General features: G+C 40.9%; 2 protein-coding genes across 3 annotated transcripts in view; both read left to right on the forward strand.

Annotated features, from left to right (window-relative positions):
* Tafa1 (TAFA chemokine like family member 1) overlaps positions 1 to 20,362 on the forward strand; it is a 515,503-nt gene that overhangs the window by 257,425 nt on the left and 237,716 nt on the right. The window lies entirely within an intron of this gene.
* LOC121437884 (nucleophosmin-like) lies at positions 14,399 to 15,172 on the forward strand. 2 transcript variants are annotated; one of them, XM_041638010.1, is made up of 2 exons: positions 14,399 to 14,980; positions 15,062 to 15,172. In XM_041638010.1, the coding sequence occupies exons 1-2, from the start codon at positions 14,399 to 14,401 to the stop codon at positions 15,170 to 15,172; spliced, it is 693 nt and encodes a 230-aa protein (XP_041493944.1). The 2 variants fall into 2 exon arrangements, with proteins under 2 accessions (XP_041493944.1, XP_041493937.1); XM_041638003.1 differs by having other exon boundaries at positions 14,399 to 15,172.

Consider the following 20,362-nt stretch of genomic DNA (forward strand, 5'->3'; position numbering starts at 1 on the left):
TTTTTCTTGTCTCTAAATGTCATCAGAGCTAACACCTGTCTTAGTTCTAGCTCCGGTGGCTCCTGCAGGCTTGTCAGAGTCTGTGGCTTGTCAGAGTCCCAGTGCTTTTTGCCTGAAGCCACCTCAAGTCCCTGGTGCCAAAGGTATGCGAAGAGACTTGGAGGTGACAGGCTACTTAGCATCTATACACTTAGGGACCCAGAGTGCTACAGGGATATAAGAACACGCTTATTCCACCATTCCTTGCCACTACCCACCTTATTCTCATTTAGGTTTTCTAGTTTCCATCCATTTTTATGAGTATTTTGCACTCAACAAGGACACGAACACAGCACTGCCTAGGACAGAGGACCCAACCCCATGAGGTTTCAGCCACAGTTCATGAACTGTGGCAGAGTGCCAAGGACAGACCGTCTCCACTGGGTCATAAGATCTTATGGAAGGCATCTTGGGCTCTAGGCATTTAGTTTTTTTCACTGAGCATGAATCACCCTGAGTATCCTGTTTCTGGAAATTCCATTTTGTTGGAATCACTTTGGAAAGGTGATATAAATGCCCAAGCTATAGTTTATACTAAACACAATTTGCGTATTAATTCAGTAGCAGCCTAAGTGGCAGAGATAGGAATGACCTTGTGCGCTTTAACAAAGGCATTGGGTATGGGCACTCTAAGATCTCCTTCAAGATACAGACTTTAAAATTAGAGAGAGTTGCTTGTTTAAAAGAAAAGCATCTATGAGAATCACAGCTCCCTGACACATTTTTCATATTAATTTCTAATAACTAGTTTTCAATGATTTATCTGCAAAATCAAAAACTGTGGCTCCTTGTTTTATAAACGTCAGAAATTCATAGTTTGGCAAATCCGAACCTCAGAAAGAACTGCTAAGTAGAGACCCTTGATGAAACAATGTAATTTCAGATCATTACTTGGGAGAAGGCTTCAGGCTGCCTTAGAGTTACTGTTTCCAGAAGAAAAATAAAATTATTGAGATGAGATTAAGAATAAGACAAATCACTTGGAGAAGGAATAATTTGTAAAATAACAAACAGACCAAGCCCTTGTGGCAAATATCCTGTGTTAAGGTTCGGATAAAAAATATCTGTGAGAAGGCTCCTGTGATTGCTTCCCAGATGGTTACACTCTTTTCAGAGGCTCTGGAACCTTAGGTGGTGGGATTAAGTTGGAGGAGAAGGAGTATCTTATCCCTGGCTCCTCTCCTGTCATGTGTTCTGATTCCCGGGACACAGCACCTAAGGAGCTCCTTTGCCTTATGAGATACCTCTACCACTTGGACTAAGGAACCAAGCACTCAACCCTCGGACACCACGATAAAAATAAGTCCTTCCTCCCATTACATCATGTCTGTCATGTTCTTGGTCACCGTGATGCGAAATGTGTCATGACATTGGCAGAAAAGTTCCCTGGCTTCAGAAAGTCAGCTCAAATGCCTTCATCACCAAAGAAGTGACGAGAACAACCCAACTCCAATGCCTTAAGCATCAGGTGAAGTGACAAGAACAGGCCAGGAAATGACCCAGGAGAGGAACAAAGATTTTGTCACCAGGACCTGATCTTTCCTGGTCCTTCCTAGCCATGGCTTTGCTATCTGGTTAAACTAGCCTAGAGAGTTTCAGGTTTCAGCTCCCTGGTTCATCCATCTCCTTTGGAGAATCTTCCCTGTATGTTTCTTCTAACCACAGTTATTGGTTGTGGTTAGAACATCAGCCCCGAGAGATGTTTCAGATCTTCTCTTCAGCCCTTCCATCCAAAGTCTCATGGACGGGAGAGGAATAATATTCCAGAGCAACCTGAGAATAGTTGCACAGGCGGCAAGGCCAATGTGGGAGTCTCCCACAACTGACCTGCCAAGCTCTGGACTCAGAGGGCACTGAAAAGAGAAATAAAGGCACCTCTAAGAACAAACATGGCCTAAAAGGAGATGAAAGAAAAGAATGCCCAGGAAATCCCCCGCATGTCCTTTTGCCTACAGGAATTATGGTTGACAGAGATAGAGAAGGTTCTTCATTGAGTAGATATGGAGCCTGAATGAGACTAGTTGGGTGTTTTGAGAATATCCAGAACCAGCTGTGATCTTCAAGCTCAACACATACATCTTTGCTTACTGGAGACTGAAAAAGCATGATTCACCAATGCTCGATACATGGTTTGTTTTGGGTTTTGCTGTTTTTATTTTATTTTATTTTGTGTACGGATGTCTTCCCTGCAGTATATATCTGTATTAAGCATGTGTTTGGTGCCCAGGAAAATCAGAAGACTTTTCTGTAGTCCCAGGAATTGGATAACAGAGGACCGGGAGCCACCACATAGGTGGCTGAGAATCAAACATGGGCCTTTACAAGAGCAGCAAGCACTCTTAATGGCTGAGCATTTATCCAGGCTTTCAATATCATGATTTTGGGGAACGAGAACCAAGGGTAATATTTTTTCCACACTGGTGTGGACCCTTGAACTCTTCCTCTCACCCATCTCTATTACATCTGGAGGGCAGCTCTGCTCTGTGTCCAGGCTTCCTCTCCCCCTCTCTATTATTTCCTGAAGGCAGCCCTACACTGTGTGTTCAAGCCTCCTAAATATAAATCACCATGCTGTCTCTTTTCCAAAGGATGGCTGGCTCTAGGCCCGAAACATTGAAACAGTCAGTAACAACTTATCTTGCAGACTTTGAAATTCTCACCCACTCTTTCTTACAGATGACCGGCCTCTAAGGTGAAATAAAAACCGCTTGAATGGGGATGTGGACAGAAATTCACAAAAGGAAAGAAATTCTCTAGCCTAGTTGGGCAAGCCTAAGTGATCCCTTAATCATTTTCCTAGCAATTTCCTTCTTCCCCAGAGCCTGACCCTGCAGGACAAGGATCTATTTTCAAGTCAATTACTATTCATAAAGGCCATAATTACATAAAAAATCATAAAAGGAACCCCATTTCTCTTATTATGGTAATGTGATGGTAATTTTTGAAATAACTACAATTCATATGATAGAAATGGCAGTTGCTTTCTTTCAGCTTCTCATTGCTGTTAGTTTAATATCACACCATTCCCAAATCTCCAATGTGTCCGCAGAGCCATGATAAATGGCGGCTGGTAGATGGTGTTTAAGCAAGAAAACAAACACAACAAATGATTAGTTCCTAATATGCCAATAATAATCAGCTTCTCATTGGAATAGAATTCGAAGTCCCTCCCAAGAATTTGGATGATGGATGCAGGGAGTGCCTGTGGGTCAAGGCTGAAATCTGTTCACGGTTTCAGACAGGACATTTCAATTCCTGACCCCATTGTAATATAGCATGTCCTTCATAACTGCTAAGATAAGACTATTTGATAAGGATGAGGAATGACTTCCCATCTCGTTCACATACCCTGCTAGAGTTTCTACTATTCTTGTGTCATTTTTCATTCCACGTACCCTTTTCTACCAACATTTAGGAAGTCATTTGTTTAGGTCAGGATACGGCTATGAAGGAAACAAAGGCTCTGTTTCAGTGGAGGAAAAGGACATAGGGAAGGATGAGGTGGAGTTTAAAGAGAGAGCTGAATGAATAGATGGAGATAGCTCAGGGGATAGTGTTTCCAGCATGGCCCCAGTCCAGGGCAGAGGTCCGGAGGAAAACGTGTTTGTCAGGACTAGATCATGGCTTCTCTATGGGGAATATGCTGAAACAGAAGAGGGAACCAAACCAAAACCTTATAGAACAGCTAAAACCTCATTTCTTCCTGAGGCTAAAGGAAAGACACACAAGTGACTACAGAGAAGTAGCATGATTTACTTGCAGGGACACTGGAGCTACAGGGATGTAATTCAGTCTCAGATGTCAAAGATATAGAAGCCACACAGCTGGGATTCACACTAGGGTCTTTGAAGCTCCAAAGCCTTAACCATTTACTGTCTTAGTCTAACTCTCATCCCTGAGCAGGCAACGCCAGGTGTGGCCCATCACTGGCTTTAAAAATAAGCTTAGCCTTCTAAACTTATGACTGTGTGCACTGAACTCACTTGAATGGATTCTTATCCTCCTGTTCTAACTCTCCACATTCACGGGTCCAGATAAATTATCCTTCTGAAATTCTCTCAATATTCCCTTCTTCTCTATTGTCATGATGATTCAAGGTCAAAGCCTCCTATACTGTATTTTCCTAAGATTTCTGAACGTGTGGTAATCTAGTACCACCTTTTCAATCCATATTCAGTATTCCCTGATGTCTTAGTTTGACACCCACAGTCTACATTCTCAGCCACATGTTCTCCTCTTTCTTTGTAGAGGCAGGTGGATGGTGGGAGATGCTACAAATTGAATTTAGGGCCAGGCAAGCACTCTACCACTGAACTATATACATGGCCTTCTTTTTGCATTTGATTTTGAGATGGGTTCTCATCGAATTGACCAATCGGGTTTAGAATCCACTGTTTACAGCATTGTGCAGGTTCAGACTCTGACTTGACCCCTCCCTCACTCTGATGCTGACCAGTTGTTTAAAAGCTCTGTGAGTGCCTGTGAAAGGAAGGTGATGAGAACAACTATCTGGTTTTATGAGTGTAATGGTTAACTGGACAAACACACACAAAACCTTTTAAAGCAATAGCTGGGCATTTGGGCAGCACAAATTGGGCTTGATGTATTTGTTGTTTTCCTTTTGGGCACAGGGAACAGAAGGGTGGGACGGTGGACTTGTAAGAAGTAGGAAGCAGGTGTGATCAGGATGCATTGTATAACATTTCCAAATAATTAATAAAAGTACTGTTTGGTAAAAAAAAAAGCACAATACAATTTACTTTTTGAAGTCCTATTTCAAATGACACAGCACATGCATTTAGACCTACTGAATAATGAGTGTACTTACTGTCATTGCTCATAAAACTGAATATGCCTTTACAATCCCATTTCTTTGCCCTTCTCGAAAGCCCATCCCATCTTCTGTGATAATTGAATGGCACCTGCCTCTTTAGGCTTACTTGAAATTCCATCCATCTGGGAGTCCATCACAGTGATTCTTCTAGACATCAATTTCCACTCCTCTCCATTCCTGTAGCTCTGCTGCTGTGCACAACTTCTGTTGTACACACTGCTGTTTAAGTGTGCTGAGCCTTCTTCTCTTCCACTAGACAGTAGCACTCTAATGAGAAGGAAGGTAGGTAATGATTGGATCAAGCTTCAACTTTCTGGCCTAGAGGCAGCACCATGCTATGCTGGGCAGTATTTATTTTATGGAAGTCCATGGAAGAATTGAAATATTATGCTTTTCTTGGCCAACAACACTAAGCTAAAAAGGTGGATTTCTCTCCTATCAGTAGAAGATGGAAATGGGTAGCCAGCTTTAATAGCAGGGTTCATACCTCAAAACACCTTATTCATCATTGGCATATAGGTTGTTGATGACTGAAGGTCAATGAGACGTTAGTTGTAGTTGCAAGGTCTTTCCTTTGTCACAAATGTGTTTTGACTTCGCACTCTATCTTACCTCCTACTTTGCAGAACTCCAGATTCACTTGGAAAATCTACAGAAATGACTGGGGAATCAGTTTCCTTGTACTTATAAAATTTATCAAAATACATAAAATTTGTATGGTCCATACAAACATTGGTCTCTAATATGGATAAAAGACAAAATACAAGAATTATAATATATATGGGATGGAAACTAGTAATTGAAAAAGAATGAAAATCAATTCCATTAATATTTAGCTACTGAATAAGGATAAGAAAAAGTAAAACATTCCAATATTCATCTACATTAATACCAACTTATATTTGCCTTAAATGCAGTCAAATCTCATATCTTTTTTTAACCCGAAAAGTCTTTTTTTTAAAATAATTTGTACATCAGAAACAAAATACTTTTCTATCTGTCTTTCAGTGTGGGGAGGGAAGCTATAAGCACTGAAGCCACTTTCTAAATAGCTCTGCTGGGACCTGGTCCAATAAGAAGCAGTGAGATCTTCTAAGGACATCACTACCTCAGCAAAGGAAAGCTGGGGGCGGGGTAGGGATGTTACAAATCACTGTAGTTCTCTACAGAAGGCATCATGCCAAAAAATAAGCCTCAGTATTCTGTGAGGGATCATCTAGGACAGTCCTGCTTTTCCGAAGGACAATGGAGTACTGTGATTGATAGATTCTAACATGTCAAATTAACCAAGGCAGTAGCAAGCCAAGAACACATTGCCAGGTTCCACAATGCAATGGCTGAAACAGTGCCACTGGAAATGCCAACTATTTGGCCTCATTCAAAATGGTGGGGAGGAAATGAATTTTGTAATGAATTGCTTGTCACTCAAACAATATCTGGTTTACAACAGGAAACAAACCATTCCTACGAGTAGCCACTGTGCCAAAGGGGAAGAAATCAATCAAACAGTTGCTAGCACAACAGATGAAATGTCTTCATTCATCTTCAAGTCATATACAGCCTCACTCAGTTGGATCAAATTGGAAGGATCCAGTCTGAGAAATATGAATGGATAAAGATGGAATCAAGAGCACTCTTTTGTTCTCAGTGAGCTTTCATTAATGTAATTCTTTTTCTCTTATTAAATTTAGCTTACAAACTTATATTTATAAATATGGTTTACTTGCCATTTTAAGGAGAACATTATGTATTTTACATTCATTGGTCCCGTTCTGTCAACATTAATCACTAAGTTTAGATTATAAAAAAATAAATCTACCAATTCTAGTATTTTGCCAAGAAACTTTTAAAAATGAGGACTTTGTGTCAGGTCTTTGTAACATCCCCAGTCACCTTCATATCTCGCCCCTTTGTTTCTTTTTCTTGGAGATAATTACTGTCCACATGCCCATCTGGGAATTAGAAGTGTCTGTGATCACAGGCCAGGGAATCACTGAAAGAAAATTGAAGCCCATGTTACAATCCTTTAGACTTTTACAATTTTTCTGATTTGTTCAGCTTTTGGTCTGGTTTGTGAGATGATTTATCTGTTTAAAAGCCCCTGAACTGCTTGGGATTTGAGCCTTTTGGAAGATATTGACTAGCATGTCTACGAAGAGAAAGAGGATGGTTGGCAACTGGCCACTTCCTGTGGCTGACAGCTGGAAAATCTGTTACCACCAGAGACCTTGTTTTCATAAGCATTTATATGTAAATAACCAAAGTATGGATCAAAGAATCAATTTACTGGTGAATAAATTTCTTAATGAGTCCTTTTATTAATAATTGTTCTGCCTCATAATCCTACCTCTAATATCTGTAGGATAAATTATTTGTCAAAGACAGAAAATTGTATTACACTGTCTCCCAATAGTAGGATCTAAGATAAGGCCTTTAAACTGAAGCATTGCTACTGTCCTTTCTGGTTATAATAGGATAAAACAATGTTTCACTCTTAGTCTTTGATGACCCTGATAAGGGGCCCTGCTGACCATCACTGAACAATGTCTACATTTTCTAGCTCCACAGTGCCAGCTCAGAAACTCCCCTTATCAGCCACAAGGGACATGGTACATTTTTGCTGCAAGGGGTCTCACAAATAAAAACGTCCTTATTTCTGGGTTTTGTCATGGTTGTTCAGAGCAGGCATACAGTCTGTGAGACTAAGGACTTGACTATGCTATCTACCCTGCCTGTGCCTCCATTGTCATCTGTACAGCGTGGCAGTCATGATACCTAGCTCCTGGCGTTGCAGTGCAAAGTTGTATTTTGATCTGTGACTGCTTTTAACAGTGTCTGTGAGGTGCCATTTTTTTTTTCCGTAAATTGTAGTTTTCTTTCTTACAAGATTCTCAGTTGACCATCCTGAGAGATAAAGATGCCACCGAGAGCATTTTGCCTGCAAATTGTAATTGGAATGTTTAAAAATGTTTGATCACGTGCGAAACCTAATGTGCATGGCCAAGGCATTGTGCGCCACATCACTGGGATACTGGAAAGTCAGGAGAAAATGTGAGCCTGTGGTGAGAGGACTGAGGTTCGCTTAGGCAATGGAAGAAGTGCTGTGGCTCCACATTTCCCATGGCAATGTGTCCACTCTGTTCTTCAGCTGCCCTATCTCTATCCAGAACCTTTCCAATGACCACAGTAGCCAGTTTCCCACGTCTTCATTTCATTCATGTGCTCACACCACAGTTGGTGTGCTATTTCATGACTCTATCCCGCATCTTGTCGCTCCTGTGGTTAGCACCATTCAAGGGATAAGAAGATAGCATCAAAGCATCAGGCTCCTGATCCCCATTCTGGCTTCATCTCACGTCCCCATTTGTTTGTAGGGATCTGTGTTATCAGGCCTCCTCCCTGGTCCTCGAACATGTGAGGCCCATTCCAGCCTCAGGGAATTTGCACATGTGGTTCCAGATGTGGCACACTCTGTTTGCTCTTCCTAGGCAGCATGTCCATGAAGCCTCTTTATGCCACCCCAATAGTTAGCTTCCCTCATCTGTTTTCAAGTATAGCATAATCATTATTTCCTTGGCATGACCTATTGCTCAAAAGATAATTAAGTCCATGGACTCAGAGACTGTAGTCTCTCTTTTTGGCCTCACCTATGTACATTAACTCCTAGGAGATCGCCTCGAGCATGGCTAGTGCTCAGGCAGTAGCTGAGGAACCAGCGGATAATCTATCAAATGAATACTTAATTCAATAAGCACCAGGGTAAACACACAGTAGCCTGCACTGTGTGCTTAAAGTATTCTTTCTCAAATAAGATGCGTTCTTTCTTTCTTCTTTTCAAAACATGAAGCTGTATTATGTCTATTCTATTCAACTTAGTGGTTGCCATGGTGAACCTGAGTGTTCAGAGAATAATTAATATCTCCATCTGATATGCACATGAAAATGCAAGTTAAATCCCACAGGACTCTGTAGTGATTCTCCCCAACAAAGACCAGTTGCCAGCGTTGTCAATTCTCAGTATCTCCTGGTGACCTCATACATTTGGACACATTCTTGGGACACGGATATTGTGTGCTGGAGGCTCTGTGAATGTATCAGAAAAATGAATGTGTGTGAACAGATCTTTTAGATTGACTTTCTATGTCATTAGTATGTTAACCCTCCAAAACTATAAGCCTGGAGACCTTAGCACTGTAGTATAAATTAGCCCATTGTAGGTACTTTTTATGATGATCAAAAGCTGATTAATAAAATACTCAAAGTAAAATCATATCTTCAAGGATTTAACTGCATTTTCCAGTATCATTTTCTCTTTTGAATTTAATTCTTTTGGTTCAGTAATTTCCAGTTTTGCAGAATTCCTCCCTTATTTTCTAAGAACTAAATTTCAGAATTTGACCAACATATTTGGAGATTTGTTTGATTACATATTTTTTATTTTAAATTTGTTATTCATTTTATATTTCATCTGCAGTTCACCCTCTCTTCCCTCTTCCTACTATCTTCACCTTCCTCCCCACTCCAGTTCCATCTACTCTGAGCCTTCAAATCTTATGATATTTTCATAACTTGTGCAGGGTCACTGAAAACATTTATAATGTAGATTTGATACCAGGTTGTGTGTCTGGGGGGAAAAAAACACCCAGTCTAACAACATGTCTTAATAATGTTCAGCATAGTGTGGCTTTTGAGCATAGAAAAAACAGATTTGTTTAGAAAAAGTTATTTGAGTGTTGTGTGTGGAAATGGAAGTTTGATTTCAATGAGGGAGGCTAATGTCCCCATACAGAATTTTGAGCCCTGAAAATCATCAAAGGCACATTTTGTTGTTAAATATCCACAGATATTACATTAGGGAGCATCAGCAGGATTTGACCCACAATATATTATTTTATCTTTCTCAACTTTATATTCCCCCTTGTAATATTTTCAACAATCATATGTGAAAGTTATCTCATGCAAAATTTGATTGTAATTCTACATAGTACATGAAAAATTGATTTAAAAAAGACATTTTCCATGGCTTCGCTGAGGCCTGGAGACTTTCTTCCATGCATGTAATGATTGCATTTGGTGGGGATCCAGTCCTATGATAGTAATTTACTGCAGAAAGGACAGAGTGTGGAGAACTTAAGTCCTATTCTTTCAACTGTCTGAGGTGTGTGTGTGTGTGGGGGGGGTACTTTTAAGAAAGTTTACTTAAATGGCTCAAAACCTGTTTTTATTGTTTTTTGTTTTGTTTGTTTTGTTTGTTTTTCAAGACAGGGCTTCTCTGTGGCTTTGGAGCGCGTCCTGGAATTAGCTCTTGTAGACCAGGCTGGCCTTGAACTCACAGAGATCCTCCTGCCTCTGCCTCTGGGATTAAAGGAGTATGCCACCACCGCCCAGCTCAAAACCGGTCTTAATGATGATCAACTACTCATGTATTGTTCTATTAAGATCAAAACTGGACAAGTTTAGAGCTGTATTTTAGGGAAACATGGACAGTTTTTAATAACAAGTGCATAAGTGAGATATGGTAACATTATATTGATAATATTAAAATTTTATTTAAAACTTTATCTAAGATTCCATATCTCTTTATAGAATTGGCATCCTTATATGAAAATATATGCAAAAGATTGGAATAGATTTATATATTTTTGAATTTAGAAACTCACATGTTGCTTCACTGGCAAAGCTAGATATGTGTTCAACTCAGAGTAATTTCCATAATGTCAGAGTTTTATTTTCACCTCCTCATGGTGCTATTTAACTTAAGAGTTCTTTTCAAAGAGCTTCATCAAATTTCTGTTCTGAGGTTCACATCACTCAGGGCTCAATTTTCTGTTTGATTTCCCTCTGCCATTATTAACATGTGTTGATTTCATTTTCTTTGTCCTAATCATTTCTTCCTAAGAGTCTCACACAGCATTTTTGTATTCCAAAGGGCCCCAATCCCTGCTGCTTTCAACATCAACTTAATTTGAGAGGTCTTTCATGTGGATGTGGCTTGCCATCATCAAGGGCAACTCGTTTGTTAATTAACAGCGATTTAGCACACTGGTCCAGCATGTTGCCAAGATCAGGGTGTTTTCTTTTCTTTCCTTCTTTCTTTCAAAAAAAAAAAACTCAAGTGGGAATTCTCAGTGGGAACTATTTTTGTATTCCAAACTTCGGAAGGATGTTTTGATTTGCCCCCATGGGTAGATCTGTTTTCTGGACCTTGGTTTTGTTTCGTAGCTTTCAGTGTCTGGATTCATTTCCAGGCCTGGGGGATAAATCACATAGGGGAAAGACAGGGGCTTGAAGCTACTTATAAACAACCTGCTCAGAAAGTCCGGTTTCGTCCCATGCTTATTCAGTCCCAGTCCTGCTGGCCTTGGTGAGCTCCCAATAGATCAGTTCCACTGTCACAGTGGGTGGGTGCACCCCTCGTGGTCCTGACTTCCTTTCTCATATTCTCCCTCCTTCTGCTCCTCATTTGGATCTTAAGAGCTCAGTCCGGTGCTCCAATTTGGGTCTCTGTCTCTATCTTGATCCATCACCAGATGAAGGTTCTAAGGTGATATGCAAGATATTCATTAGTATGGCTATAGGATAGGGTCATTTCAGGTTCCCTCTCCTCAGTTGCCCAAGGTACTAGCTGGGGACATCTCCCTGGATTCCTGCGAGCCCCTCTAGAATCAAGTCGCTTGCCAACCCTAAGATGGTTCCCTTAATTAGGATATATATTTCTCTGCTCCTGTATCCATCCTTCCTTTATCCTAACCATCCCATTACCTCAAGCTCCCCCCATCCTCCCCTTCTCACGTTTCTCACCCCATTTCCCCTTAGCCCAATGCCACCTCACCCCCAAGTTCCCAGTTTTTGCCGGGCAATCTTGTCTACTTTCCATATCCAGGCGGATGACTATATGTTTTTCTTTGGGTTCACCTTCTTACTTAGCTTCTCTAGGATCACAAATTATATGCTCAATGTCCTTTATTTATGGCTAGAAACCAATTATGAGTGAGTACATCCCTTGTTCATCTTTTTGGGTCTGGGATACCTCACTCAGGAAGCCAAGGACAATGGCACTAGGTTTCGATCCTAATACATGAACTGGCTTTGTGGGAGCCTAGCCTGTTTGGATGCTCACCTTCCTGGACCTGGATAGAAGTGGGAGGACCTTGGACTTTCCGCAGGGCAGGGCATCTGGACTGCTCTTCATTCTCGAGAAGGAGGGGGAATGGAGTGGGGGTAGGGGAGAGAGGGAGGGGAGTGGGGGAGGGAGCGATGTGTGGGAGGAGGGGGAGGGAAATAGGAAACAGGGAGGAGGCAGAATTTTTTTTCAACAACTAAAAACATAAACAAAAAATAAAAAAAAATAAATCACATTTGACAATAAAATAACAAAAAATAAATAAATAAAGAACCGCTCTTGACAGAACAGGCTGCAAGGACAGACAACCTCCACTCTCCCATGGTCTGTATACTGTTGAGTACTGCAGTAAAGGTTGGCCAGCTACATCTGGGCTGCTGAATAATATGGCAGGCCTCAGTGGCATTGGTATACTTCTCTGGAATACTTCATGACTCCAGTTCATCCAACATCTGGATGGAGGGTTTCTGACTATTTTCACTGCTGATATTTTAACTTATTTTTAGTTTATAAACTTTATTGCTAAAAATTTTTCAAATAAATAAAAATTTCACATACCCAAATTAATCAGACCCAAAGTCTATACAGTTCAATGAGCTTCTATAGTGTTACAAGGGGCATCTGGTCAAAAGCTATGGGGCTTCACAATAAATTTTGTACTTTCAGTATTGAATATATTTTATGGACTTAGCCTCCAGCAAAACCAAAAAAAAATCCACAGCAAAACTAGAACTAGACAAAAAAATCCACTTTATAGCTTCTGGTATCTGCATTTTGGTCTTTATAGTTCTGTAACATTAGCTATTTACGCCGGGCGGTGGTGGCGCACGCCTTTAATCCCAGCACTCGGGAGGTAGAGGCAGGCGGATCTCTGTGAGTTGGAGACCAGCCTGGTCTACAAGAGCTAGTTCCAGGACGGGTTCCAAAACCACAGAGAAACCCTGTCTCGGAAAAAAAAAAAAAAACCATTAGCTATTTACAAGTTCAAGGGCAGCCTAGGCTATGGATTGAGTTTAAGGTTAGCCTGGGCAAATTATTGAAACCATGACTCAAAATGAAAAGGTAGGTAGAAAGGGGCTGGGATATCGCTTAGTGGTGGCACAGTTTTGTAGCATACAGAAGACCTCAGATTTAATCTCTGGTTCTGACATTTAAAAGAAGAAGAAAAGTAAAAGGAAACAAGAGAAAAAGAAAATTTGTGATTGGTGGAGTGTGGGAGTCCTGAGTTTCTGTGTGGGAGGCCCTTGGATGTTTTCCCAGGACACGGTAGCAAGACCTTATTCTTCCTGACTGTGCCTCATGGCTGCACTTCAACACATAAGTCATCTCTTTTCTGGGCCAACACAAGCCTCTATGATCTGGATCCCTCTGGAGACAAGAGATTGGTGTGGGGCTGTGGAGAGAGATGCGGAATGTCATCTCTTTCATGCAGGGCAACCTAATTTGCAGCCAAGATGGTCATGGATACTTTTCTTCACTGTAGAAAAAGTGTAAAAAAAAAGTTGGTAAAAGGTGAAGCTTGCTATCTAGCTTAAAAGAATTATGTTAAAAGAGAGCATTTTTTAATTAAACAGACATGGGTGTGGTAAAGTTGAAGATTTTATAATATAAAGTGTGACTACATTCTTCTGCAGAAGTAGAACATGGATAGACCAACACTAAGCCAGCCTCTGGCTCCCTTCCACAATCTTCCTTCTAATTTTTAACTTCTTATGATGATTTTATGCATATGAGTGTTTTGCCTGCATGTATATATGTAAACCCTAAGTGTACCTGGTACTTGTAGAGGCTAGAAGAGGGTATCAGATCACCCAGAATTGGAGTCACAGACAGTTGTGGGCTGCCATGTGAGTGCTGGGAACCAAACCCAAGTCCTTAGCAAGAGCAAAAGTGCTCTTCACCATTGAGCCTCCTTTCTAGCTCCAGAATCTTCCTCCTTATGTTAATGTTCAGTTCATTTTTTATTGTTTACAGAATTTTTCAAAGTATATTACTTCTTCACCATTTATTAGTGCACACAGAAGTCAGAGGAAAATTTGTGGAATGTCGTCTCTTCTTCTGCCATGTGGTTCCCTAGGATTGAACTCAGGTCGTGAGGCTTGGTGGCAGATGTCTTTACTCTATGAACAGTGTTTCTGCCCCAAAGAATTTAAACAAACTTATTTGCTCCCTATTGCCTGTCTGTATTATGGTGTATTTTTATTCTTCCTTTACAAACACTTGTTTCAGTTTAGAAGGTCTGCATTTTTTAAACATAAGACTGAAAACCCTTTGACATGAATCACAAGCTTAAGAAGTTCCAGAAAGCCTGGCATGATTCCGTTCTGCGTGCCTGTTTTGAGGAGCAGCAGGCAGAACCCTCCATCCAACTTCTCTGCCACCGAAGAACGCGCCTTCACCTCATGGAAGACTCCATGGACATGGACATGAGTCCTCCAAGGCCTCAGAACTACCTTTTCGGCTGTGAACTAAAAGCCGACAAAGATTATCACTTTAAGGTGGATAATGATGAGAACGAGAACCAGTTATCACTAAGAATGGTTAGTTTAGGTGCTGGGGCAAAAGACAAATTACACATCATAGAGCCAGAAGCAATGAACTATGAAGGCAGTCCAATTAAAGTAACACTGGCAACTTTGAAAATGTCTGTACAGCCAACAGTTTCTCTTGGGGGATTTGAAATAATACCTCCTGTGTTCTTAAGATTGAAGTGTGGTTCTGGGCCTGTGCACATTAGTGGACAGCATCTAGTAGCTGTAGAGGAAGATGCAGAGTCAGAAGATGAAGATGAGGAGGATGTAAAGCTGTTGAGTATGGCTGGAAAGCGATCTGCTCCTGGAGGTGGCAATAAGGTTCCACAGAAAAAAGTAAAACTTGATGAGGATGATGATGAAGATGATGAAGATGATGAGGATGATGAAGATGATGACGACGATGATTTTGATGATGAGGAAGCTGAAGAAAAAGTTCCAGTGAAGAAATCTGTACGAGATACCCCAGCCAAAAATGCACAAAAATCAAACCAAAATGGAAAAGACTTAAAACCATCAACACCAAGATCAAAGGGTCAAGAGTCCTTCAAAAAACAGGAAAAAACCCCTAAAGCACAAAAAGGACCTAGTTCTGCAGAAGACATTAAGGCAAAAATGCAAGCAAGTATAGAAAAAGTGCATTGAACATTCCTGGGTGCTACTGGTAAATTAAGCCCAAAGATGGGGAAAGAGGAAAAGCAGAAACAAATATAGTCCATACTGAGTACCATCAACAGTCCAGACTGAAGTCTTCTATTTAATCTCAATCCCCTTTCCTGATTGGCCATCCATTCACCCTTGCACGCTGGAAGCAATCTCTTGTTTTCCTAGAGCATTTTTCTTTCACTCTTGTGATGCAGAGAACTTTACTGCTTTCTATACTTGTGCATATGCCTCATCTCTTACCATGTTTTAATACCTGGGTATCCTTAGCTGTTCAATAAATTTTTTGAATAAACCAAATAAGGATTAATGTGAAAAAAAAAGTAGTTCCAGAAAAAGGCAGTTAGGATTTCTTGGAGAAGGGGGTTGGGGAGAGGGAGAAGAGAGAGAGAGAGAGACAGAGAGAGAGAGAGAGAGAGAGAGAGAGAGAGAGAGACAGAGAGACAGAGAAAAACTGTGCCTATGGGTGTTTGGGTACCTAGAGAGGGGGAGACAAGGAAGACAGGGAGTCTGGTTGATGTCATCCAGTGATCTTTCTGCCTTCTGTGTCCTCCTCACTGGATGGTGCTGCCCAGTTCTTGGGGGGGGGGGATACATATGTGGTTTTAATTGGCTTGTTACCATCATTTCAAGCTATGTGTCCTGCCTGGCTGGACCTTAATGAGGCATATCCACTGCTAGACTCAGGCAATGGCAGCTTCTCCAGCAGCCTTTGCCAAGGCGCTGGGTACTGTGGATGCCAATAAAAACACGTTTTCCAGAGATGATCTTCCAGCATGCAAATGATCCTTTTCCCAAGGGAAGCTTTAAAAAGAGAAAGCTGCTTTTCTCCCCACACTAAGCCATGTTTATCCCCACTTATTTGTGGCATTTTTTTGTGGATCACAAAAGTTAAGACTTAGAGTTAATTACCCTGCTTAGTCATTTCACAGTGCAAACAATGCCACACTGCCAAGTTATAGTCCATAAATATATGCTCTTACTGTTTGTCAGTAATTTGTTCAAAATAAAAACACAAAAAGACTTACTAAACCCATTAACATGTACCAGTCACTTGTTACGAATAATTTTATTAAAGCAAAGTGTCCCATCAAGGGCTGTGGTGTATATGTATGTGTTGTATGTACGTCACAGTTATTTCAGGCAAGGAAAGTGATGTTTTAAGTTCAAGGAACTCCAACAAATAATATAGAAAGCCAGATGTGAAGAAAATTTTTTTTTCTTTGCTTTTTCGAGACAGGGTTTCTCTGTGGTTTTTGGAGCCCGTCCTGGAACTAGCTCTTGTAGACCAGGCTGGTCTCAACATCTGCCTGCCTCTGCCTCCCAAGTGCTGGGATTAAAGGCGTGCGCCACCACCACCAGGCTTAAAGACAAAATTTGAAGTGCAGTTTGGGTCACCTGTGGCTGGTCCTAAGTATGACTCCACCCAATTGGTAGAAGATCTTTCTCTTGACACCTTGACTTGAGGGCTTTTGTTAGAGAGTTTCCAAGGAACTTTCTTCAAGAACAGGCAATTGCTGATGTTCTGATTTCTCTGTCAACCCCTGAAATCTTGTTCAGTCTGCACAGGTTATTTGAAATACTTCCTTTGTGAGTTGAAGGGATTCGGGGGAGACACTAGCTTTGTATTACTCCCCATATTGTAATGTCTCAAACTTGTCTTTTTCTCTGAATGCATTTGAATGATTCCAGTTGCATCGCAATGGAAAGCCCATAACAGATCTCTTCTGGACAATTGTAAGGCAGTATCAGGGCCACTAAACACAATTATAAATATGAGGCAGCAAACATTTATGAGTTCTGACGCTCTTCTTCACGGTGTACTCTTAGAATTGTTTCTCCTGACACTGGTGACACAGAGGAAAATTCTTTCTGTTGGAAGTTTCTGCCCGTGTAAGGGTTGGTTAGAGGTGAAATGTGTTTTCAGAATTACAGTCATTCTCTTTTACGATACCAGCTTCCAAAATAAAGTTTTTGGCTTTCTAGATTCTCTTTACAGCAAGATGATGACCAAAGTTTGGTTCTGAATCATGAGAGTCTAAAAGAGAACCGTTTACGAGGGGATAAGAAAACTGAAATGGAAGAAAAAGAATAACATTTCAGGTTGAAAAAGAACATGAAAGAAATAGTTTAGGAAGTTATCCAAACTTTGACATTCTTGAGGGCTAGCACATTCAAACCAAAGAATAAAATTTGCTGGCCCCATGGTTCAACTCATCATGGATGTGTAAAGAGGAGGCAAGGCGAGTGGGGTGGGCAGGTCAAGTCCTTGAGATATTTTCTTCTGTGATATCTGACCTCTCTTTGACAGGTATTATCATCTCCATTCCCCCTCCCCACTGGGAGAAAGTGCCGAGAAGGGAATGAGAGGTGAATGGAATGAAAAGGATAAGATGGATGAATAGCGAAAGAGGCCAGACTCCCTGACAGAAGGGGAAGAGGTCCAAACCCAGGCCTTTGGTTTTTCTCCAGGAACCTAAAAATATCCACCCTTTGCCTGCCTGACATTTCCACTGCCTTTTCTTACACATGCTCCATGAGTCCTGCTGATGGGACTTAACTCAAGCCTAGCCTGCTCTTTCCTGCTGTGAAAAAGAAACCAGTCAGTTTGAAAATCAGGATAAAAGATGCAAACCTTCAAAGTGGCTGACACTGAGCTGTCTTCCCTGACTAACCCAGCATCCCTGCATTAATTCCAGCACCCTGTTATACCTGCATGTAAGAATTTCTAATTAACATGAATATTTCCCTTATGTCTTCTTATCTATGTCTTCCTTCGATTGCCTTTTCTTGTCCCCTTTTTTCCTCTTTCCTTCCTTTCTTTCTATCACTTCTCTAACACACTCCCACTGATACTGGGAGTCTATCTCAGAGTCACACTTTGACAGTTCTAGTCCAGGCTCGTGTGTCCCTAACTTAAATGGTCATGTGAGTAACTTGTGGATCCTTTTGAAATGGTGTGTTCTGACTGAGAAGATGATCCTGTTGACTGATGCAAGATACTGAGTGTTTATAGACAACAACACTTAGATTTCTCCTGCACTTGGAATTAACCCATTTTATTATTATTAAAGACCATTCTGGAAGCTGTTAACCCAGAGATATATTTGGCTAAATAGATTCAGGAATTTTGTTTCTTCTCCCACTCTTGCTGAAAGTCAGGCTACAGAGAAGTACATCCAGGCACATCCAAATGCATCCTTCATTTTCTCAGGTATATTACTTAGCCTCTCTAAGCTCCTCCTGAAAATGAAGATGGAAGTGACAGTCTTTTTAAGTGGCTGTGCAGGGGCCTTAGTTCAAAAGTTAGCATGGGTCAGAACAAAGGGGACTAGAGATATCACCTGAATATGCTTTTGGTACTTCTTATCCCATTTGGCATGCCTGGATTCAATGAGAAGACACACAAACATTTCCAATCCTTCCATAATGCTTAGAAAATATTTGTTTCAAGTGCAGCAAAGAACATCAGGAAATTTTCAACATGTTCACGAGTGCCTGGGTGTGCTTGTGAAAAATTGTACCCGTGCCACTGCAAAGATTTAGAATTTTGGTACTGTGTTTGTAAAGGATTTATCATGGGGATTCCATGTGACAGCATGACCTAGGACAGTCATGGCTTCCATTTCCTGTGCCTTGGGATTTTAATCAATGGAGCTTATCCTCTGGGCATAAGAGCAAAAGTGACATCACCTTCTGGTTATATGGCAACTAGTCTCCCCGGAAGCTATGGGGGAGGATATGGATTCAGTAGGAGAGAAAAGTCAAATTTCAACTTAAAATTCATAAAGAAAAAGCACAAAGGGACCATTTAGCATGTATAAGTGTTTGAGCAATTTAGCACATGAGTGATGAAATGATAACTGGTTATATTGTTTTTACCGAAAGCTTAAGAAAATTGATTTTTCAATCTGCAGTCATCAAGAGTCCTTATAAAAAAATTTAGATATCCAAGCAAACTAATTACGAAACAAAATTAGATGTGGGATTGTCAGGTTATCTTAATTTTACCTGGCAAGAATATACATGTGTTGATACAGGTTAGCGTCTGAAGCATTGGAGTGTTAAGTCCTGTTCATGCCTATGTCTCCTGGCCCCCATCTCCCCATGAGATTTCTTCTGCATGAGAAGATTTCCCCAGGATGTAGCAGATCTGTTTTCTATGAGGCAATAAAGCCCAGCAACATGCACAGCTGCTGATGCTTGGCTGTAGCCACAGGAGTCTTGGGATCCAGTTTTATGGCTCTGCCTTCCCCCACACCCTAACTATCAATAGCTACCAATGTGGTCTGGGGCATGGCATTGGCCACAGCAACTCAAACTACTTCACATCAGAGAACCAACCACTTAGAATCACTGCCCCCGTGACACTGAACTACTGGTCAAGAAAGAAGAAAGTCTGGGAAGAAAGGGGAATATTTTGAAGTTTTAAGAACAAATCAGAAATTTAAGGCAAGATATTCTGTTAGGAAACCAGAGGGAGTGATGGAAAGCCCTATACTTTGCAAGAAGTTATTAGGAATGTTTGTGGTGTCAGTTACAGGTTTGGGGAACGCATTGTGGATGGAATTGGGAGAACAGCCACCTGTATTTTGTCTGTTACTTTCTATATTAAATATCTCTCCCCTCTTTTTTTCTTTCTCTCATGTTCTGTCTCACACATGCTTATAATATTTAAATACATACAATAAGCTTATTCATCTCAGAAATGAGGGCTCAATGCCCACTGGAGGGTGTCACTAACATGATTGAAATGTGGTTAAGTTATTTTGAAGCCCACAATGATTTGTACTATGTAGCTATAAATAGATGCTCAGGGGGACAGTCTCTTTCCCCAATCCTATTGACTTATAGAGATGTATGTGTAGATTTGAGCTCTGGACCGAGTGAAATATGACTTTGTATTGCAGTTGCTTTCTGCCAAAGATAAAAATCACTTTACATAAAAGAGCCTATTCTCAGTGGTGAAACGGCTCTTTTTGCAATAAAATACAGAACTATGAATAGCAGTGTTAGCTTCTGTGCTCCACTGCAGCTCCATTAGACAGACAGGGCAGTGGTCACCCTGCAGCTTCAACACCTGTTTGCCCTCAGGGACCTTCTGCCCCCTCCCTACTCTTGGTGGCTTTACCTACTTAGCTCGTGCAACTTGAGTTTCTTCATTTCTTCAGT

The sequence above is a fragment of the Microtus oregoni genome, unplaced genomic scaffold (genome assembly GCF_018167655.1).
Source record: "Microtus oregoni isolate MIOR12 unplaced genomic scaffold, Mior012 000002F_ref0000024, whole genome shotgun sequence".
NCBI classification, from domain to species: Eukaryota; Metazoa; Chordata; class Mammalia; order Rodentia; family Cricetidae; genus Microtus; species Microtus oregoni.

Bases quoted from the DNA above. Each gene is read 5' to 3' on its own strand.
- LOC121437884 (XM_041638003.1), top strand. From the start codon at position 14,399: ATGGAAGACTCCATGGACATGGACATGAGTCCTCCAAGGCCTCAGAAC.